The sequence below is a fragment of the Porites lutea genome, chromosome 5, assembly GCF_958299795.1.
Source record: "Porites lutea chromosome 5, jaPorLute2.1, whole genome shotgun sequence".
NCBI lineage: Eukaryota > Metazoa > Cnidaria > Anthozoa > Scleractinia > Poritidae > Porites > Porites lutea.
The window spans coordinates 4,413,252-4,429,190 of record NC_133205.1 but is presented as its reverse complement, the minus strand read 5'-3'; the positions used below and the strand labels follow the sequence as shown (position 1 = coordinate 4,429,190).

The window sequence follows — 15,939 nt, the reverse complement described above, 5'->3', positions numbered from 1 at the left end:
ACTTAAGCTTCGCATTTTGGGTCTTCGCTTACGGCAGGTTAGACTGTATTAAGTTCTTATCATATCGGCTAGGTGGCCCACGGGAGACTCAGAGGTGAAGTAGCAAATTATAACTAAAATTGTCCACAACGATTCAAACCACAATCTTGGACAGAATAAAATGGAACAGCAACCCCCCATCCCCCAAATCAAGGATGAAGCCGCGCGAAGGGCAAAACGCGCCATTTTCCCATCCTTGTTTTTTTTCTTGGGGGGGGGGGGGGGAGGGATCTAGGTTTTCCACTTATTTTGTCCACGATCGTAGCCCTCTTCCCATAAATAACGATAAACCTGACAAAAAGGACAAATCTCCTTTTGTGGTCTTTAAGTTATCATTTATTCTCGCATGTCATTTGACGAAAACATTTCTTCAGTTTACCGATATAAATCATTACGAAGCGGCGTTCAGCAGTCTAAATTATGTGCCTCCTCCATAAGCCTCGATTGCCTGTAATGACACTGCATCGTCAAATAAGCGATATTTAGAAGTGAGCTATTGTACAAAATTCATGACTCTAACGACGTTTAAGAAGAAAGTCACACAATTATGTCTCTAAAGTAGGCTGTTTCAGTCAGACTACATAAGCTATCCTTGAAATTTAAAATTCATTTTGAAGTACCGTCCCAAACAAGCCAAACGTAATCTTCAGTTCAGGCTTACAAAGCGGAAGACCGTGATAACGGTTTCTCGTGCGCCCTCAGTCCTCAGTCCGTGAGGTGCGTCTTAGAAGTGCATAAGAGAGTATAGTATCTATGTGCTCGAGTGGGCATTGATGAAAACAAAGAAGACTAGTGTTTATCTACTTCCTAGCGCCATCGAAATAAGTTCCTTAAACTGAACCATGACTTCTTCTCGACATTGCCCCTTAATAGCTTTTTTATGTCTTCTGGTGACTCGTATGCGGGGCGACGTCGGACCGTTTTCTTCGAGTACGGCCTGAAGGATTTCTCACACATTGGGTTCATGAAGAACTGGAGGCGGAACTCTTGTCCATTTCTGGTAAATGTGTAGTTCCCCTCTCGACGAAGGAACGCGGTCTCCAGGTCTTCTTGCTTTAAATCTGATTCGCCAGTCTGAAATACAACCAACGACAATCAATTTATAGTCTGGGTGTAATGATGGACACTACATCGTATAACAAAAATGTACAGTGAGAAAGGGTATGGAATGAAAAGTTGTCAGTGGTTGTCATACTAGCCCTAAGATTTTTCGTGTCATTTTGTAGGACACGCCTGATTGTGGCATGGGTTTAAATGTCCTGTAGCAGATTATGGCAAGATTATTTGTCAAATTTAACTTTTAAAGTGGACGAAATCCCCTTGGCAGGGGTTTTGCATATTTCTAACTATTGAAAAAGAGGAAATTTGATTTTTGGTGATTTTTCTTGCCTTGACAAATGTTAGGAATCGTGCACCTCATTAGCGTTCGATCCTGGGCAAATCTGAACTTTTTTCACAATTCAGCAGGTTATGCCACAGATACCTTCCATTTTCCATTTACTTCATCTTACCGTCACTCCATACTTGATCCAGTCACCACTTTCTTCTTTTCTATACCACAGCCACTGTGTGCTAAGGCTTTTGCCTTCCTGTTTAACGTACGATTCTGTAGACAGTCTTCTCAGGTCCGCCCGGTGATAACTTTTCTCTATCCTCATGTTGTCAAAATCAACTTTCACTGCATCGTTCCTGGATGATGATCTGCTTGTAGGAAATTATGTAACAAAGCAAGGAGATTACATCTAACAGTATAACGTAGTGGTGAATATGGCCAAAAACTGCTGAAAGGTATAGTCACAAAGTCCTTTTTTGAAGTCGGTAACCGACAGGACTCATTAGACTGACAAGCCGGAGGCCGAAGATAGGCTTATTCCTCCCGCCCCCTCGCTCTCTCCCTCAGTGTTCCGTTTTAAGGGTACTTAAGCTTCTTAAAGCTAAACGGAAAGGAGAAACAAGGATTTGAAGTCACACCTGGTAACTGAGCTCGAAACCCCCCGCACAGAAGGCCACGCACTAACCTTGCTTTTCTCCCTTTGCTTTTTACTAAGAAAATAAATATTCTGTATAGAGTGTAGGCTTTTGAGTTGAGAATCGCGAAAGGCGAAGGAGTACGCGCGGCCGGCGGCAATGCATGCTGCGATTGTAGCCTTAAAGCTACAAGATTGATTAATTCCTGCTGATAATTAAACTCAAATCCTTGTAAAACTGGACACTGCTTGGGGGACCCGGGGGAAACGTTTCAGCTAGAATGGAAACAAAGCCCGCAGGACCGTATTTACTCTGAGAAGTGGGCGGATGAACCCGACCCCAGACTACCCACAATGTTTACCACGACAAACAGGAAACACTAGGATGCTCCCCATCCTCCACCTCTGTTTTCACCCCTGTCCCAGAGGGTTTTTTGGAGTTTTTTTTTTCTCCGCGTGAGAAACTAGGGTAAGGAAGCAGTGTACCACCTTGGTAAGGCCTTCCCAGATTTAAACAACAATAGAGCTCTTAAGAAACCACACCCGTTTCTCCCACTCACCTCTCACCGCTGTAAGACTTGAATGCCACATCTATGTCAGCTGCTGACACAACATCGTTCTTGGGGTCGCAGAATAACTCTTCTATCCTGCAATTGTCTTCTTTGGTAAAACTCTTCCACCCCTCCAAGGACAGGCGATACTGCCAGTGGTAAGGGAGGGGACAGTGATGAGATTCACACTTGCTTCCTTGATGGCACGTGCCAGCGATGAAGTCAGGACAGATATGAACTTGCGAGCTGTAGTGGATATGTCCTGAAATGAAGTAGATCATTATACGTTTCTGGAAAACTACCCACCTACCCCTCCCCTGAGCCAACATTAACACTTGCTTCTCACTTAGGGCAAAATGCTGGATTAAGGGAGGGGTAGGTGGGCAGTTTCCCACCCAGTAGTACACTTAACTACTATAATTGAAATCAGATAAAAAAGACGTTTTAAGAAAGGAATAGAAAAAGTCATTCGTGTTAAGGGGTGAAGTTTTTAGTTTTTTATTCATTTGTTGATTTTGTGTGATTTAGATTTTCACCTTTCTGAAAAGGTGAATTCTAAAACGAACTCCGTAGAGACCTATACAAAGTGGCCTTGACTAGCAGAAATATTCAGCAATGAAAGCTGGTGAAATGTTTGCAAAACCATGTTATAAAACGACTTGCCAGTTTAACTTTTAGGCCAAAAGTAATTGGGGTGGTGGTGAGGCAAAGCAAAACTACCCCAGTCCAGAAAAAAACACACACAAACAAACACACATTATCAAATAGCTCATAAGGCTTGCGAAGACCATAGTTATTACAGGAGACTGGTTATGAAAAGCGTCAAACATCAATTATAAAAACAACAATGCTGCAGTTTATGTTGGAAGGTTCCTGAAGGTGCACATTCCTTTGTTTTCTTTTTGGCAAATTGTGACAGAATAAATTAATGCAACGTTTTTATTGGTCAATACGATCGAAATGATAGGGATACTTTTGAACGTTGTGCCCTTTTAGGTCCGCAAAAACATATCAACAAAGTAGTCTGATGGGTTTCATAACCATTCCACTTCATTAACTATGCTTATAATTAGACTTATATCAGACACTGACAAAGTGTCAGACTATAACGTCGACTTGGGAAAAAAGGACAGGTTTATGGGACATCGTTGAGATTACTACAATCTGCTTCGCTAGACTTACATCATGAGTATATAGGAGTACTTTTGTTACTATTAAGGGAAACCGACAGGTAGTAAACGGTTTATTTTTTTTTGGGTGACAGACCAACTGACTACTAACTGTAAATTGTTTGACCAATCATTTGCTTTACACAATCGAAAATGCAGGGGGCGGGGATGGGTATGTCGGGCTTAAGCCAATGCCCCTTCTGCCCCTTCCCCTGCTATGGGCCAGAATAATAAAATGAAAAGTATATTATGTCGGCCAGGCTACTTGATTGCAGATCGAGAGGGTTACAAGTCTCCTGCGCAGTTGTCACGTTACGGGCGTTGCGTGACGAGACAAAAACAGCTGCGTTGGAGACTATAGAGGGTCATCCGCGTACTCAAATTTTTCACTAACTTACCTTCAGTTCCATCGTCATTTTCGGGCCCCTTCTGATCATTGCTTTTTGTCTTACCGCGGAACCGAACACTGGAGTCGTTGCCAGTCGTCTTCCTTCGTAAACTGTCGTATTTCGCCGAGCCCTGGGAGTAAGAAGACCTCCCTCTTCTCGAACTATTCCTATCGCGATCAGCAGCGTCCGTGGATGATATTATAGTGTATTCTTTATCATCGATTTCCGAAAAAAAAGTTCCTGATAATCGATTTCTAAATCTAAAAGCAATCAGTAGAGCCCATAAAATAAATACAAAGCTTCCAATTCCAGATGGACTGAGATATTCAAACTTGTCCTCTACTTTCACCGTGACCACGAAGAAATTTTCGTATACCACGGATGAAATGTCAAGACAAAGCGCTGTCGTATAGTATGATATCTTTAACGTCAAAGGAAGAAATACCGTGACAAATTTCTCCAGTAGAACGTATGCTGTCTTTGAAAATATTGCCAAGATAGTGTTCCAAAGAAATCTTACAACTGTGGAGTTGGCAAAGCTCTGCCAGCATCTGTACAACCCTGAGGAAATTGAAACGATGTTCAACCACAGGAACCTTCCAGTTGCTTTCAGCAAGGAAAGAATTGTGTGAACAGTGATTCGTATAAGGTTTAAAATGATATGAAACAAAGGATCGAAAACTGACAGGATGTCTTTTAAGGTGAGAAGAAGAGGGTGCAAAAGGAATGCGACAACACTGTACATGATCTGAACTATTTGCATCAATACTCGAACAACTGTCAAGAATTTTATCAACAGCATAATAGCGATGACCACCAGAAAAATTGTAACAGTCACCTTTCCTCTTGGAGTATAATCGCTGGCAAGAAGAAAGAGTCTTCGACAGATTTCACAAAATCCTCTCGCGTACACAGCACTTTCCCGAATCCTCGCGCCTGTAGCGCGCGTAATTTGATTAGCTCTTCTTTTTAGCGATTTCACAATTGGCATCCACAAATGTTGCTTCATTTGTCCCTTGCATTTGTTGTAAGAAGTCACAGGCATTGTAAGCAACCACATTAAATAACCTTTGTAGTCAAAATGAAAGATCTGTTGAACGCAGCCAACAATGCGAATAATTAGTAATACCACCCGCTCGTAAGCAGCGAAGATAGCAACGAAAATTCCCGTAAAGAAGTTAGTCACTAAGTATATCATAGCTGTCATGGCTTTACTGTAGCGTTGCACAGCTGTTTTCAAGCGGCGAAACGTGTCGATTGTTTTCTGTTCAAGGTTTTTGAGAGAGGATTTTTTCTCCCGAGACTGCTGTGTGTCAGCCATGTTGATTTGATTATTATAATTCCGAGGTTGAATGATCAAACGCCTTCTTCTGTTGTTGGAGATAAAAACACAATATTCTCTTCAGGTTTCTTGAATCACGAGCGGACAATCAGGTCGGTAACTGCTTCTTTATTGCCTGAATGATCAAACTTTGTGTCGAGCCGTCCATGTTTACAATATGCACTGTGACAATGACAGTGACAGTGAATCTTTTATATACAGGTTGATCACGTCACTGATTTCCAATAAATTTTATGCCTCGTTGCCTTTGTTTTTTTGTTTCTCGTTCACTGACCTTACAGCCACTTCTGCCTTTTTCCATTTCTTATAACCATACTTTCATCTTATACCTTCTGATCAGCGATGTATGTTTGAAACTCCGGGGGGGGGGGGGGGGGGGGACTCCCACATGAAAAAGACGGGGATGCTCGTCGTCTCGCTTAGGGGTGTAAATTTTGGATTTTGGTCTCCCCTAGGGTGTTCCGGGCAAAGCGCCAATATTTTAAGCCGCCAAGGTCTCGTTTAGGGTTCCGCGAAGAAACACCGAATTATGCGAAGAGAAACAGAAGTCAAATTTTCTTTTTAACTTTGTTTGTTATGTCTTTGTATCATTAAAACTCATTGCATGTCGTGTTTGTTTGTTTTTAAGCGGTCTCTTTTAGGGATCAAAATTTGCTTAAGCCACGCCCAGATTGGTCTCCCTTAGGGGTCACAAAAAGCTTGAGCCACGCCCAGATGGTCTCCTTTAGGGGTAAAATTCAAAATTTCCGACGAGCATCCCCGTCTGTTTCATATGGGAGTCCCCCCCCGGGTTTGAAACTCTCAATTCAAAGTAACATTTGAGCTATTGCGTGACATCAATGTTTCAAAATTTGCATACCAGTTCATGTTTCGAAAAGCAAATTCGTATGAAGTACAGTGCATTTAATAACTCCAGGCGCAGTCTTGAAATTCATCGTTGACTCAGTATTGTAAATTTTGATCATTTCGTCTCGATCAATCAAAAAAAGTATAAAAAAAATTTGCATGTACAGTCGACTCCCGATAATTCGAACCTTCAAGGGAAATAGAAAAAAGTTCGAGTTTTCGGGAGTTCGAGTTATCGAGGGTAAAATTGTATAGGAAATGTTCTGAAGGGAATGAAAATTGCTTCGAGTTAGCGGGAGGCGAGTTATAGAGGGTTCGAGTTACCGGGAGTCGACTGTACTGGAGTCCTACTACGACCATTGTCTTCCCTGGTCTTACTTTGGAAAGTCGGTTTCAGCGGAGGAGAAATCTGCCGAGCAGAGGGGAACTGAGGGCGCTTTTTTTCCGGAATTTCCGGCTCGGCGGTAAATGGAACACGTTTCGTTGGTTCGTCCCACTGGAAAATTCCCAGAAAAAGTGGAAAATCTAAAAAGGTGGTCCCGTTTTCCCGGTTGGAATTTCCGAACGGAATGTCGTGTTCTATTTACGTTTCTCGTAGTTTGTACCAGTTCCAGGTCCACGGTCGCGCACCGCCACGTACCGGGGTTTACGACCAAATGGAACAACTTTTTACCAATCGGAAATTCCAGTTTTGCTACCACCGAAATTTCCGGGTTTTTTTTCGTAAATGGAAAGCGCCCACATAGCAATAAGCGTGACTAATTGCGATCTTCCGCCCGCACTCATTTCATGAAGCGGATTCCCCCCAACACCTCTTTTCTCGGAATCCAAAGCCCGGAAGTTTTTACTGTTCCATGAAGACATCTCGTGACGAGAATCCGGCGCTGCAAGATGGCGAATGATCAGGATGATGGTTTGTTTCAGAAAGTCCACAATTTTATTTGCGGTAGCGGCGGTTTTGTTGAATTACCAGTTCTGTTCAGGCGTCCTGCACCTCTGGGGAGCAGAAAATCTGCGCCGGAATCGAGGAAATGGCTAAAGAATCGAAGTGAATTCGTCTTTGTGAAAGATCACAATGGCGAAGAGAAAGGTGTGCGAATCAATTTGAGAAAGAAAATCTGCCAGCAGTATGTAGTGAAAGGCTCCTGTCGACGGGGTCAGAACAAGTGCAAACACTGGCATATCTGTAAAAGCTTCATCGAAGGGGAATGCAGTGGAGCTTGTGGTCTGTCTCATGACTTCCATGACCATGGAAACGATGACAAACTAAAAGAACTTGGACTCGAGAAGTATTCAAATGGGAGTTTGCGAAAAATTATTGCTTGGAGTTTGCCGACGATCTGCGAACTGTACTTGAGAAGTGAATGCAAATGTGACAAATGTCCATATCTTCATATTTGTGCTAAGGAGGCGCATGGTGTCACATGCAGTTGTTCACTTTCACACAACCTCACGGATTCTCACAACATGAATGTTCTCAAAGAGTACGATTTAGTGCCACCAAATCAAATTGTCAACGTCGACTTCGTTCGTTGTAGTATTTTAGTTTTGGATAAACAGCGGTCGCTAAGTTTCAGCGAAGATAGGGCAGCTGCTATGACACCAAAAGCAGCTCCAAGCCGATTCAAGAATAGCACAGCGGCCAGTGTTTTCTTTGAACGTTTATGCAAGGAATTTAGCTGTTCGGCATCCTTAGCAAATCTTCTTGAGCAGAAAGTTGTCCTTCCGAGCGAACTTGAAGATTTCGATTCGCTTCTTGAAGAAAGCAAAGATAAGTTCTTGGTCACCCGTAATGAGCGTGGAGCTATTCAAGATGTCACAGCATTCTGTCCAAAACTGCGTTTGTGTCGTGACTTTGTGTCTTCGACCAATGAGTGCAGAAAGAATCGGTGCCCAAATTTTCATCTGTGCAGAAAATTTGTCTCAGGGACCTGCATTCACGGCGAAAGCTGTTCCAGAAGCCATTCATTTCGAAACAAGAGAGACGCAGAAACTCTGTCGAATCTTTGTTTTGACGGGCTAACAGATGAGCAGCTCTGTCAACTTATGATGTCATCATCTCCTCAAGTTTGCCTGGATTACAATAACAGCAGCTGTAACAGAGGCAGCCTTTGCTCCCGAGTCCACATTTGCAAGAGATTCGTAATGAATGCCTGCGGAAAGGGAAGGTCCTGCTGTTTAGATCACAAGAGGGCCCTTGATACCCTCCACACCAGCTCTATACTTGAGAAGTATAAAATAGATGACACTAACCTTAACAACGTTTTGAGGGATTTATTAGTTTGTGAAGGACACAAAAGCGCGTGTGGCTCTAGCATTGAGTCAACTATGGGAAGGACAAATTCTGGATCTCTAGCTGGCCTGAATAGTTTGCCGGCCAAAGACGGAGATTTTGTCGAAAAGTGGTTGATGGACCTTGAACCTGAACAAAACGCTTCTTCCCAGACCAGGATTAAGGCCCAGCAGCAGAAGAGGCGGTCATCCGTATCAAGTTCTTGTAGTTCTGTAGCACCTCAAAATAAATTCAATCCTTCAAAGAAAACTGTATTCAAAAGCATTTGCAAGAAACACAATGGGACGGTTCCCTTTTCCATAATTTCCCAAAGACGAGATTTATTTAGCACAGGAAATTCACAGAACATTGCTAACTGGTTTCGACAAAGGAATGATAAATTTCTCCTCACAGAGGACTCAGCTGGTAATATCTTGCAGGTCACTTCGTTTTGTCCAAAAGCAAGATTGTGCTTCAACTACTTGACGTCGCAAAGTTGTTCAAGAGATGACTGCCAGTTTTTTCACGTTTGTAGGGAATTCATAGCAGGATCCTGCAAATTCTTCAGCCGATGCAAATGGAGACACAATTTCCAGTTTGACGAAGATCGCGGCTTCATCACCAAACTCGAGTTGGGTGATCTTACGCAAGAAGAGCTTCGTAAAGTCTTGCGGTTCTCGATGCCACAAGTTTGTTTAGACTATAACTCTGGAGGCTGTAAAAAAGATCTTTGCGTCCAGATTCACATTTGCAAAGACTTTGTCAAGCGGAAGTGCAGCGATTTCGACGACTGTGATCTGCAGCACGAAAGTGCACTGCTGACTCCTCGTGCATCTGCAATATTTGAGAAATATGGTCTGACATGCTCCGATGCAAGCACTAGGTCTATGCTTAAGGAGGTCCTGGTTTGTGAAAATCATTCAAGCAGGCGTGAAGAAAGCAGGAGTAGTAATCCTTCAAATCAATCCAATCTGAATGACGATTTCAGTTTTCCAGTTCAAAGGAGTACTTTTTCTGTTTCTTTGGACTCTGAAGTTGATGACAGTTTTATACTTCCGACAGATGGAAACTACAATGGTTCAGCAAATCAAAGAGCGTTATCAAGCAGTCGGTCTCCTTGTTTCCCAAGCGAGCAACAAGTGTTTCACTCTTTGTGTACAGAATACGATTGTTCAGCCTCATTTTCAGCGATCGCTAAGCGGAAAGATCTCTTCCCTCATGGATCAGAAAGCGCTTACGCATGGTTTCGCGAAACTAAAGGCAGCTTTTTAATCACTGACAGCGACAGAGAAAATGGAAAGGTTGCACAAATTGAAGCTTTCTCTACCAAGGCACGTCTCTGCTTGAACTACACGAGCAGTGGAAATTGCCAAAGCGTGGATTGTACGTACCTTCATGTTTGTAAGGGTTACATCACAGACACCTGTTACCATGGAGAATCATGCTCTTTGAACCACCACTTTTTCAATAAGAAAGATAGAGCTTTGCTGTCGAAAATCAAGCTTGATTTGTTAACTGAACAGCAACTTCGCAAATTGGTTCTGTTGTCGACACCCCAACTTTGTGTTGAATACAATAATGGTATATGTCGGCGTGGAGATTCTTGTCCAAAAATCCACATGTGTTGCGGTTATCTGAGAAAATCGTGCAGTAGAAAGGAAGGGCACTGTGGGCTAGAGCACGAAGAGGCCTTGAGCACAAATCACTCTCAAGCTGTTCTTAAACGTTTTAAGTTGAGCAACGTTAACAAGCACGAGATTAGGAAGATGACTCTTGATGACAAGCTCAATTTAGAGGCGAAAGATAAAACAAACTGTAAGTATACTTGTCCACTAAAAATCCCTTCAAACTACAAATAAAGCAAAACTTAACCGTTAAGATGAGGAATTGTTGGTTCTATCAACTTATTGACCATTTAAAACTTGCAGACACTGGACCGAAAAATCAGTAGCACCATAACAGAAGTAAAAGTAACAATTTATGGTTAAATCTTGTTCACACTTGGTGCCCGGCCGGCTCGGTGCCCGAGTACGGTACTCGCTAGGCACTTATGTGATCCTACCCTCCTTTAAGAGCCCACTCCAGAATTCGGGCATGTGTAGGTGCCCGAGTACAAGGTCGAGTCCTTGTCCGAGCTTTCAAGGAAAATGCTCGCATGTAGCAATGCCTGATAATGCCAAAAGGCCAGACGCCGTACTGCAGCGCCCATAATTACTCATAATTATTACTCTTTTTCCATGTGTTTATACGGTCTACGCCTTTTTCATGATAGAAATGATTCATTGGCTGACGGAACATTACGGTTAACCGTTTTTCCGCTACCTATATTAACAGGTCACATTCATCACGACAAACCGGATGTAGACATCTGCCCCTCTTTTCTGGTTGGCCGTTGTCATAGTGGCTTGAGATGCCGTAATCACCATTGCTCCCTGCCTTACCACTGGCAGTACATGGATCCAAGCAGTAGAAAATGGAAAAGTTTTGGCGTAAAAGACAATGTGGCACTGGAAAAGTTGTACTGTGATGTGAGCGTAGAAAAGCGAGATCATTTTAAGCCTGCTCAAGTCCTGGAACTTAGTCTAACTTACCCGAAAAGGCAAGTTATTTAGTTTTTATACCTTAGTTATAGGTATTTTATACTTGACGTGCCTAATGCCAAGGGATTAATAAATAGTGATTGCTCGTTAATGTATAACAAGCACAGATTTATGTCATTAATATTAGAGAACAGCCGTGCTGAAATCCATTAACATCACTGTTTGGTCTGGGTAACGCGCAAATTACTAAATGTGGTGTTCAATTAATTTATTTAGCCTTGTGTTTTTACTTGTTGCTATTTTGTTTCAAAATCATTATCAAACGTTATCGTGCCTAAAAGAAATTTGAAGAAACATAAAATTCAAAACAAAGGATCAAATTAAACTACAAAGTGTACTTAGCTCATAGCTTGTGTACAGCCGCCCCTCCCTCTCGTATAATGAAAAATCACTGACTCTCTCTCCCCGATTTTTTGCTTGAGGGTAGCGGGGTTGCTGTATACAGGCTACTTAGCACACATCCCTTAGGTAAAATCAAACCCCTTCACACCACCAACACCACGGTGCAACGATAAAGGGGAGGAGTGTTAGACTGATGGCGAGAAAACTATTTCAGTGTCCAAAATATTGAGCTAAACTAAGCTTTTTGGGTGGGATACAAAAGGGGATTCCTTGAAATGATAAATAATTACTAGTTACTCAGACCTTAGGTGAATTGATCAAGTAGCACCCTTTTTCTTGTCATTTACATAGGATTTATAATCTTCGGTCCGGTGAGGAAAATGAGATTTCGATCGACTTGGACGACAAACTGATGTTTGTGACGCTCTTACCTTCTCGTGCAACCTTTGCAACGAATCTAAGGCGTCTGTCTACTGTGGCATACCATATTTGGCCTTGTGATTACGTGTCAACTATGTGGACATGGTACTGGAAAGAAAACGGAAATATTTGGCAGACCTATGGTAAAGACCGCTGGGTAAGAATTGAAACATCAATTTTATAAGTTTGAAATTAAAATAAATAAATAAATAACTTCACCCCATTTCAATGCACTGAATGGCTCCAAGTTTAACTTCTATATAATTCAGTGATTGAAGTAATCCGGAAGTCAAGCATTGTACTTAAGATAAAAGAGACACAAGCACTCTTGGAGAAATTTACTGGAGAATTTCAGTTTAACTTTAACGGTACTTTTTTCTACGTAGAAATGATGCTACTTCTTTATTTAGCTTCTTTTAATGCGAGTTAAGTTAACAGTAAAGGTTTGTACAAAAAATATCTATCCTCTCTCATTGTCAGAAAAAATCCTTCCCTCCCTTCAATGAGCAGACCGGACCAGCTCGATTAATCGAGAAGGTCGATTATACCTTGAGTTTCACCAGTCCCTTTACCAAAAAATTGAGGTGAAGCGTGAGGCCTTAATCGATTGAATAAATTTTATTCTTTTCCTTTCGCGCCCTTTCTCACATTGATTACAAAATAATCATAGAATAAATATACCTGGATAGGAGCTCTCAGGGCTTTATTGTGATCAATGTTAGGCAGGAAATGCTATCATTTTTGTTTGAAGGGAAGAGATCTGCAAAACTTGATAGAAAAAGCTTTCCTGGACAAATTACAAGAGGTGAAGCAAGGTCGCAGATTCAAGCTAAAGTTTTCGACACCTGAGCACAACTACGAATTGTTCTTGGGGACCTCTAAAATGTATCAGATAAACACGGAAACTGGCTCCAAGAGAGATGTGAAAAGAAGACCAGGAAAGGTCATAGCTAACGAAGATGTCGAAGACTGGAAATGGTATGGTGGAACATTTTAGGCTCTTAAGACGTCAGTTAAGTTATCTTGGTAGTAACATAAAACGCTGCCTATTCATGTCAGGATTTATAGAATGTATTGGCTCTCTGATGCGACATCGAAACTATGAAATGTTTCTGAAATGGATATTGTTAGGTTTTAGTCTTTTTTAAGAAAAAAAAAAAATAAATAATAAGAGTAAAACATCCTTATTATACCTAACTCAACAACAGGACTTGCTGTGAAATGTTATCGGTATACATAAGAGGTGGTAGCTGATTTTTTTTTAACCAGTACTGCGCCCTTCAAGACCGTCATCGTATAAGAAACAGGTTAGCTGACAAACTTTTATCCCTGAAGCAACATCTTATAGATTTTGTTTGCAATCCCCGACTGCCATATGATTATATTTAATATCTTTTTTTTTCAGATGTAATTTATTTTTTTAATGTTTCGTGGACGTTACCAATGGTTTTTGGATTAGCACTCAGGTTACCTTTTTCCTTTGTTGTTTATTATTTGTTGTTGTTTTTGTTGTACCGACTGGAGTTGCGTTCACTCTTAGGACTTTTGGGGATTCTTCTGTGAGGGAGCAACTTAGCAAAACGTCGGCGAAGTATAAATATATACCCAGCCACTGGTCTCCCATGCCACCCAACAAGCAGTACGCACGCTTTGGATTATTAAGTTATGAAGACGAATATAAAACCGTGGAAAAACTATTCAGACGAACAATGAATGACTACGTGGTTATTGATAGCATTGAACGAGTGCAGAACCCGTTTATGTGGGAGAAGTACTGTAGGTAATAACAGTGATTACTTTTGTAATCCTTCTGTAATTAACGTGCATCGCCCTTTTTTACGCGGTTAGTGTTCTTTCTTGGTTCAAGTTATAGTTTTCTGAATGCGTAGCTTTGTTGTTTTAAGGCGCCTCAGAGGCCCGTCAGTTTTGTTAGTACATGGAAGAGCAATACGGACGGCCTTTTTCCGCTCCCTTACTTAGAGCCGGAAATATAGACTAATTTATCGACATGTAGATTTCCAAATTGTTATTCAGGGTTGCTCTTTTTAGTCTACTTTATCTGTCTTTCGTTTTCTCTCTTTAGAAAAAAGGAAAACATGATTGCAACTGCCATGCGTGCCCATGAAACAATTGATGAAAAGCGACTCTTTCATGGAACTAGCCCAGACACTGTAGAGGCCATATGTAAACAAAACTTTGACTGGCGTTTGCACGGAAAAAATGCCACTATGTACGGCCAGGGAAGCTACTTTGCAGTGAATGCCTCTTACAGCGACGCCTTCGCTAGGCGAGATTCTCTTTCACGTCAGTTCATGTTTCTGGCCAAGGTTCTGGTGGGTTCCTATACTACTGGCCATTCCAGTTATAGAAGGCCACCGTTAAAGAACCCTCTGGATCCTGCAAGTGATTTGTACGACTCGTGCGTTGACAACCTACCTAATCCAGCAATTTTTGTCGTCTTTGACACCGATCAGTTCTACCCCGAGTACATCATTCAATATTCAACACAGCGCCAGGTGCGAACGGCTGTTGCTAGTGCCTATGCCCTACCACAACCCTATGCAGCACCCTTATCAAACCTCCAACCGCAGCAAGGCATTCGTACTGCTTATCCTACTTCCCAACAGTCAGTTACAGCACCTTCGCGACCAGCTCCCCCGAGCTCGCAACCATTAAGGAGCACTTTGACGTACCCTTCAAGACCGAGTAGCACTGTTTCAGCATCTATTCCAAATAGATCTGGTACAAGAAGCAGTTCATCCCGCGTAACCGCCGCCGGTTCAGCTGTACCTATGCCACAAAGAACACCTCGTGTCGCTACAACATCCAATCAGCCTAGAGGGCTTGTCACCCGTGGTGGCTATACCTCCACCACATCAGCTAGCAGCTCGCCAAGTAGCTCAAATCCTTTGAGTTCAACAACTATTGCCAATAGCCCTACTGCCCGAAATTTAAACCACACAAGGGTCAGTTCAATTCATGGCGTCACACCTACACGCCAAGGTGGATCTGATGAACAACGTGTTAGCCAATCAAGTGCTTTTAACAGTACTCATTCTACGCCTTTTGATGCAAAAGGTTCAGTAACGACCGACCCACCCAAGAAGAAAAAAGATTGTCTAATAATGTAATGAGTTTAAAATGACCAGTTTAGTATATAAGGCGCACTCTGATTGGCCTAGTGTTTGCATGAGAGCATGTTATCACAGTTGTGACGTCACGATCTTTTCAGTGCGCGCGCTAATCACGCAACAAGGATTTTGAAAAAAGGATTTTGAGCTTACATTTGTTTTTTTGCGTATATATTTGATGGGTGAAACTGAAAAAATATTTGTAAACATGCTGTGCCAAGATTTTTTGTTTAAGTTGATATTTAAAGCGAGAACAACCTGAAAAATAAGAACTGATGACGCGTACAGAACTTCGTACACAACCCAACACAACAGTACGAATTTCTCTCTTATTCAGAGATCGCAACGAAACGTTTTGCTTATTTATTGATTGAGTCGACTATAGTTGTTTTAAAGAAGCCATAAAAAATTGTTGGCCGTGTTTTTATAGCCTTATAAAAACACTTGAGGCAAGCGTCTAGAATTCTACAAGTTTGAGACAGTTTTAAATAGATACAAAATTGCTAATAATAGAAATATTTAATTAACACAGAAGGTAATTTTATATAAAGTAAAGGGGGTCAGTGTCCATTTTCTTTTAAAGAAGTCTTTGTTACTGAGTATTCTTTTCGTTTCAGATTTAGTGGTTGTTTAAGCTTTATATATCAATAAATGTTTGGAAGGATTTGTTTTCTGACTCCTTTACAACTATTTTTCAAAAAGCACATTTTCTAACGAAAGACGAATTCGTTGATTCGAAATACCGTAAAATTCCGAAAATAAGCCCTGGGGCTTATATGTTCCAATGGCCCTTTTTGAGGGGCTTATATATCTCATAATCGGATAGGTTTATACTGGGAGAGAAATATGCCTCTCAAAATCCATAGGGCTA

General features: G+C 41.6%; 2 protein-coding genes across 2 annotated transcripts in view; one reads left to right on the top strand and one right to left on the bottom strand.

Moving 5' to 3' along the window:
* Window positions 1-345: 345 nt before the first annotated feature.
* On the bottom strand, window positions 346-5,621 carry LOC140938896 (uncharacterized). Its single transcript, XM_073388423.1, has 4 exons — window positions 4,125-5,621; window positions 2,567-2,819; window positions 1,551-1,740; window positions 346-1,113 (listed from the first exon to the last, which is right to left on the bottom strand). Exons 1-4 carry the CDS (start codon window positions 5,434-5,436, stop codon window positions 847-849), a joined length of 2,022 nt encoding a protein of 673 aa, XP_073244524.1. The 5' UTR covers window positions 5,437-5,621; the 3' UTR covers window positions 346-846.
* Window positions 5,622-7,049: 1,428 nt separating this feature from the next.
* The window catches only part of LOC140936877 (uncharacterized), a 9,618-nt gene continuing 728 nt past the window's right edge, over window positions 7,050-15,939 (top strand). The window contains exons 1-6 of the mRNA XM_073386381.1: window positions 7,050-10,390; window positions 10,910-11,174; window positions 11,869-12,094; window positions 12,689-12,915; window positions 13,478-13,717; window positions 14,021-15,939. The exon at window positions 14,021-15,939 is cut by the window's right edge and continues 728 nt beyond it. Coding sequence (XP_073242482.1) covers window positions 7,195-10,390; window positions 10,910-11,174; window positions 11,869-12,094; window positions 12,689-12,915; window positions 13,478-13,717; window positions 14,021-15,068 — 5,202 coding nt within the window. The 5' untranslated portion in view covers window positions 7,050-7,194 and the 3' untranslated portion in view covers window positions 15,069-15,939. The remainder of the gene's footprint in view (window positions 10,391-10,909; window positions 11,175-11,868; window positions 12,095-12,688; window positions 12,916-13,477; window positions 13,718-14,020) is intronic.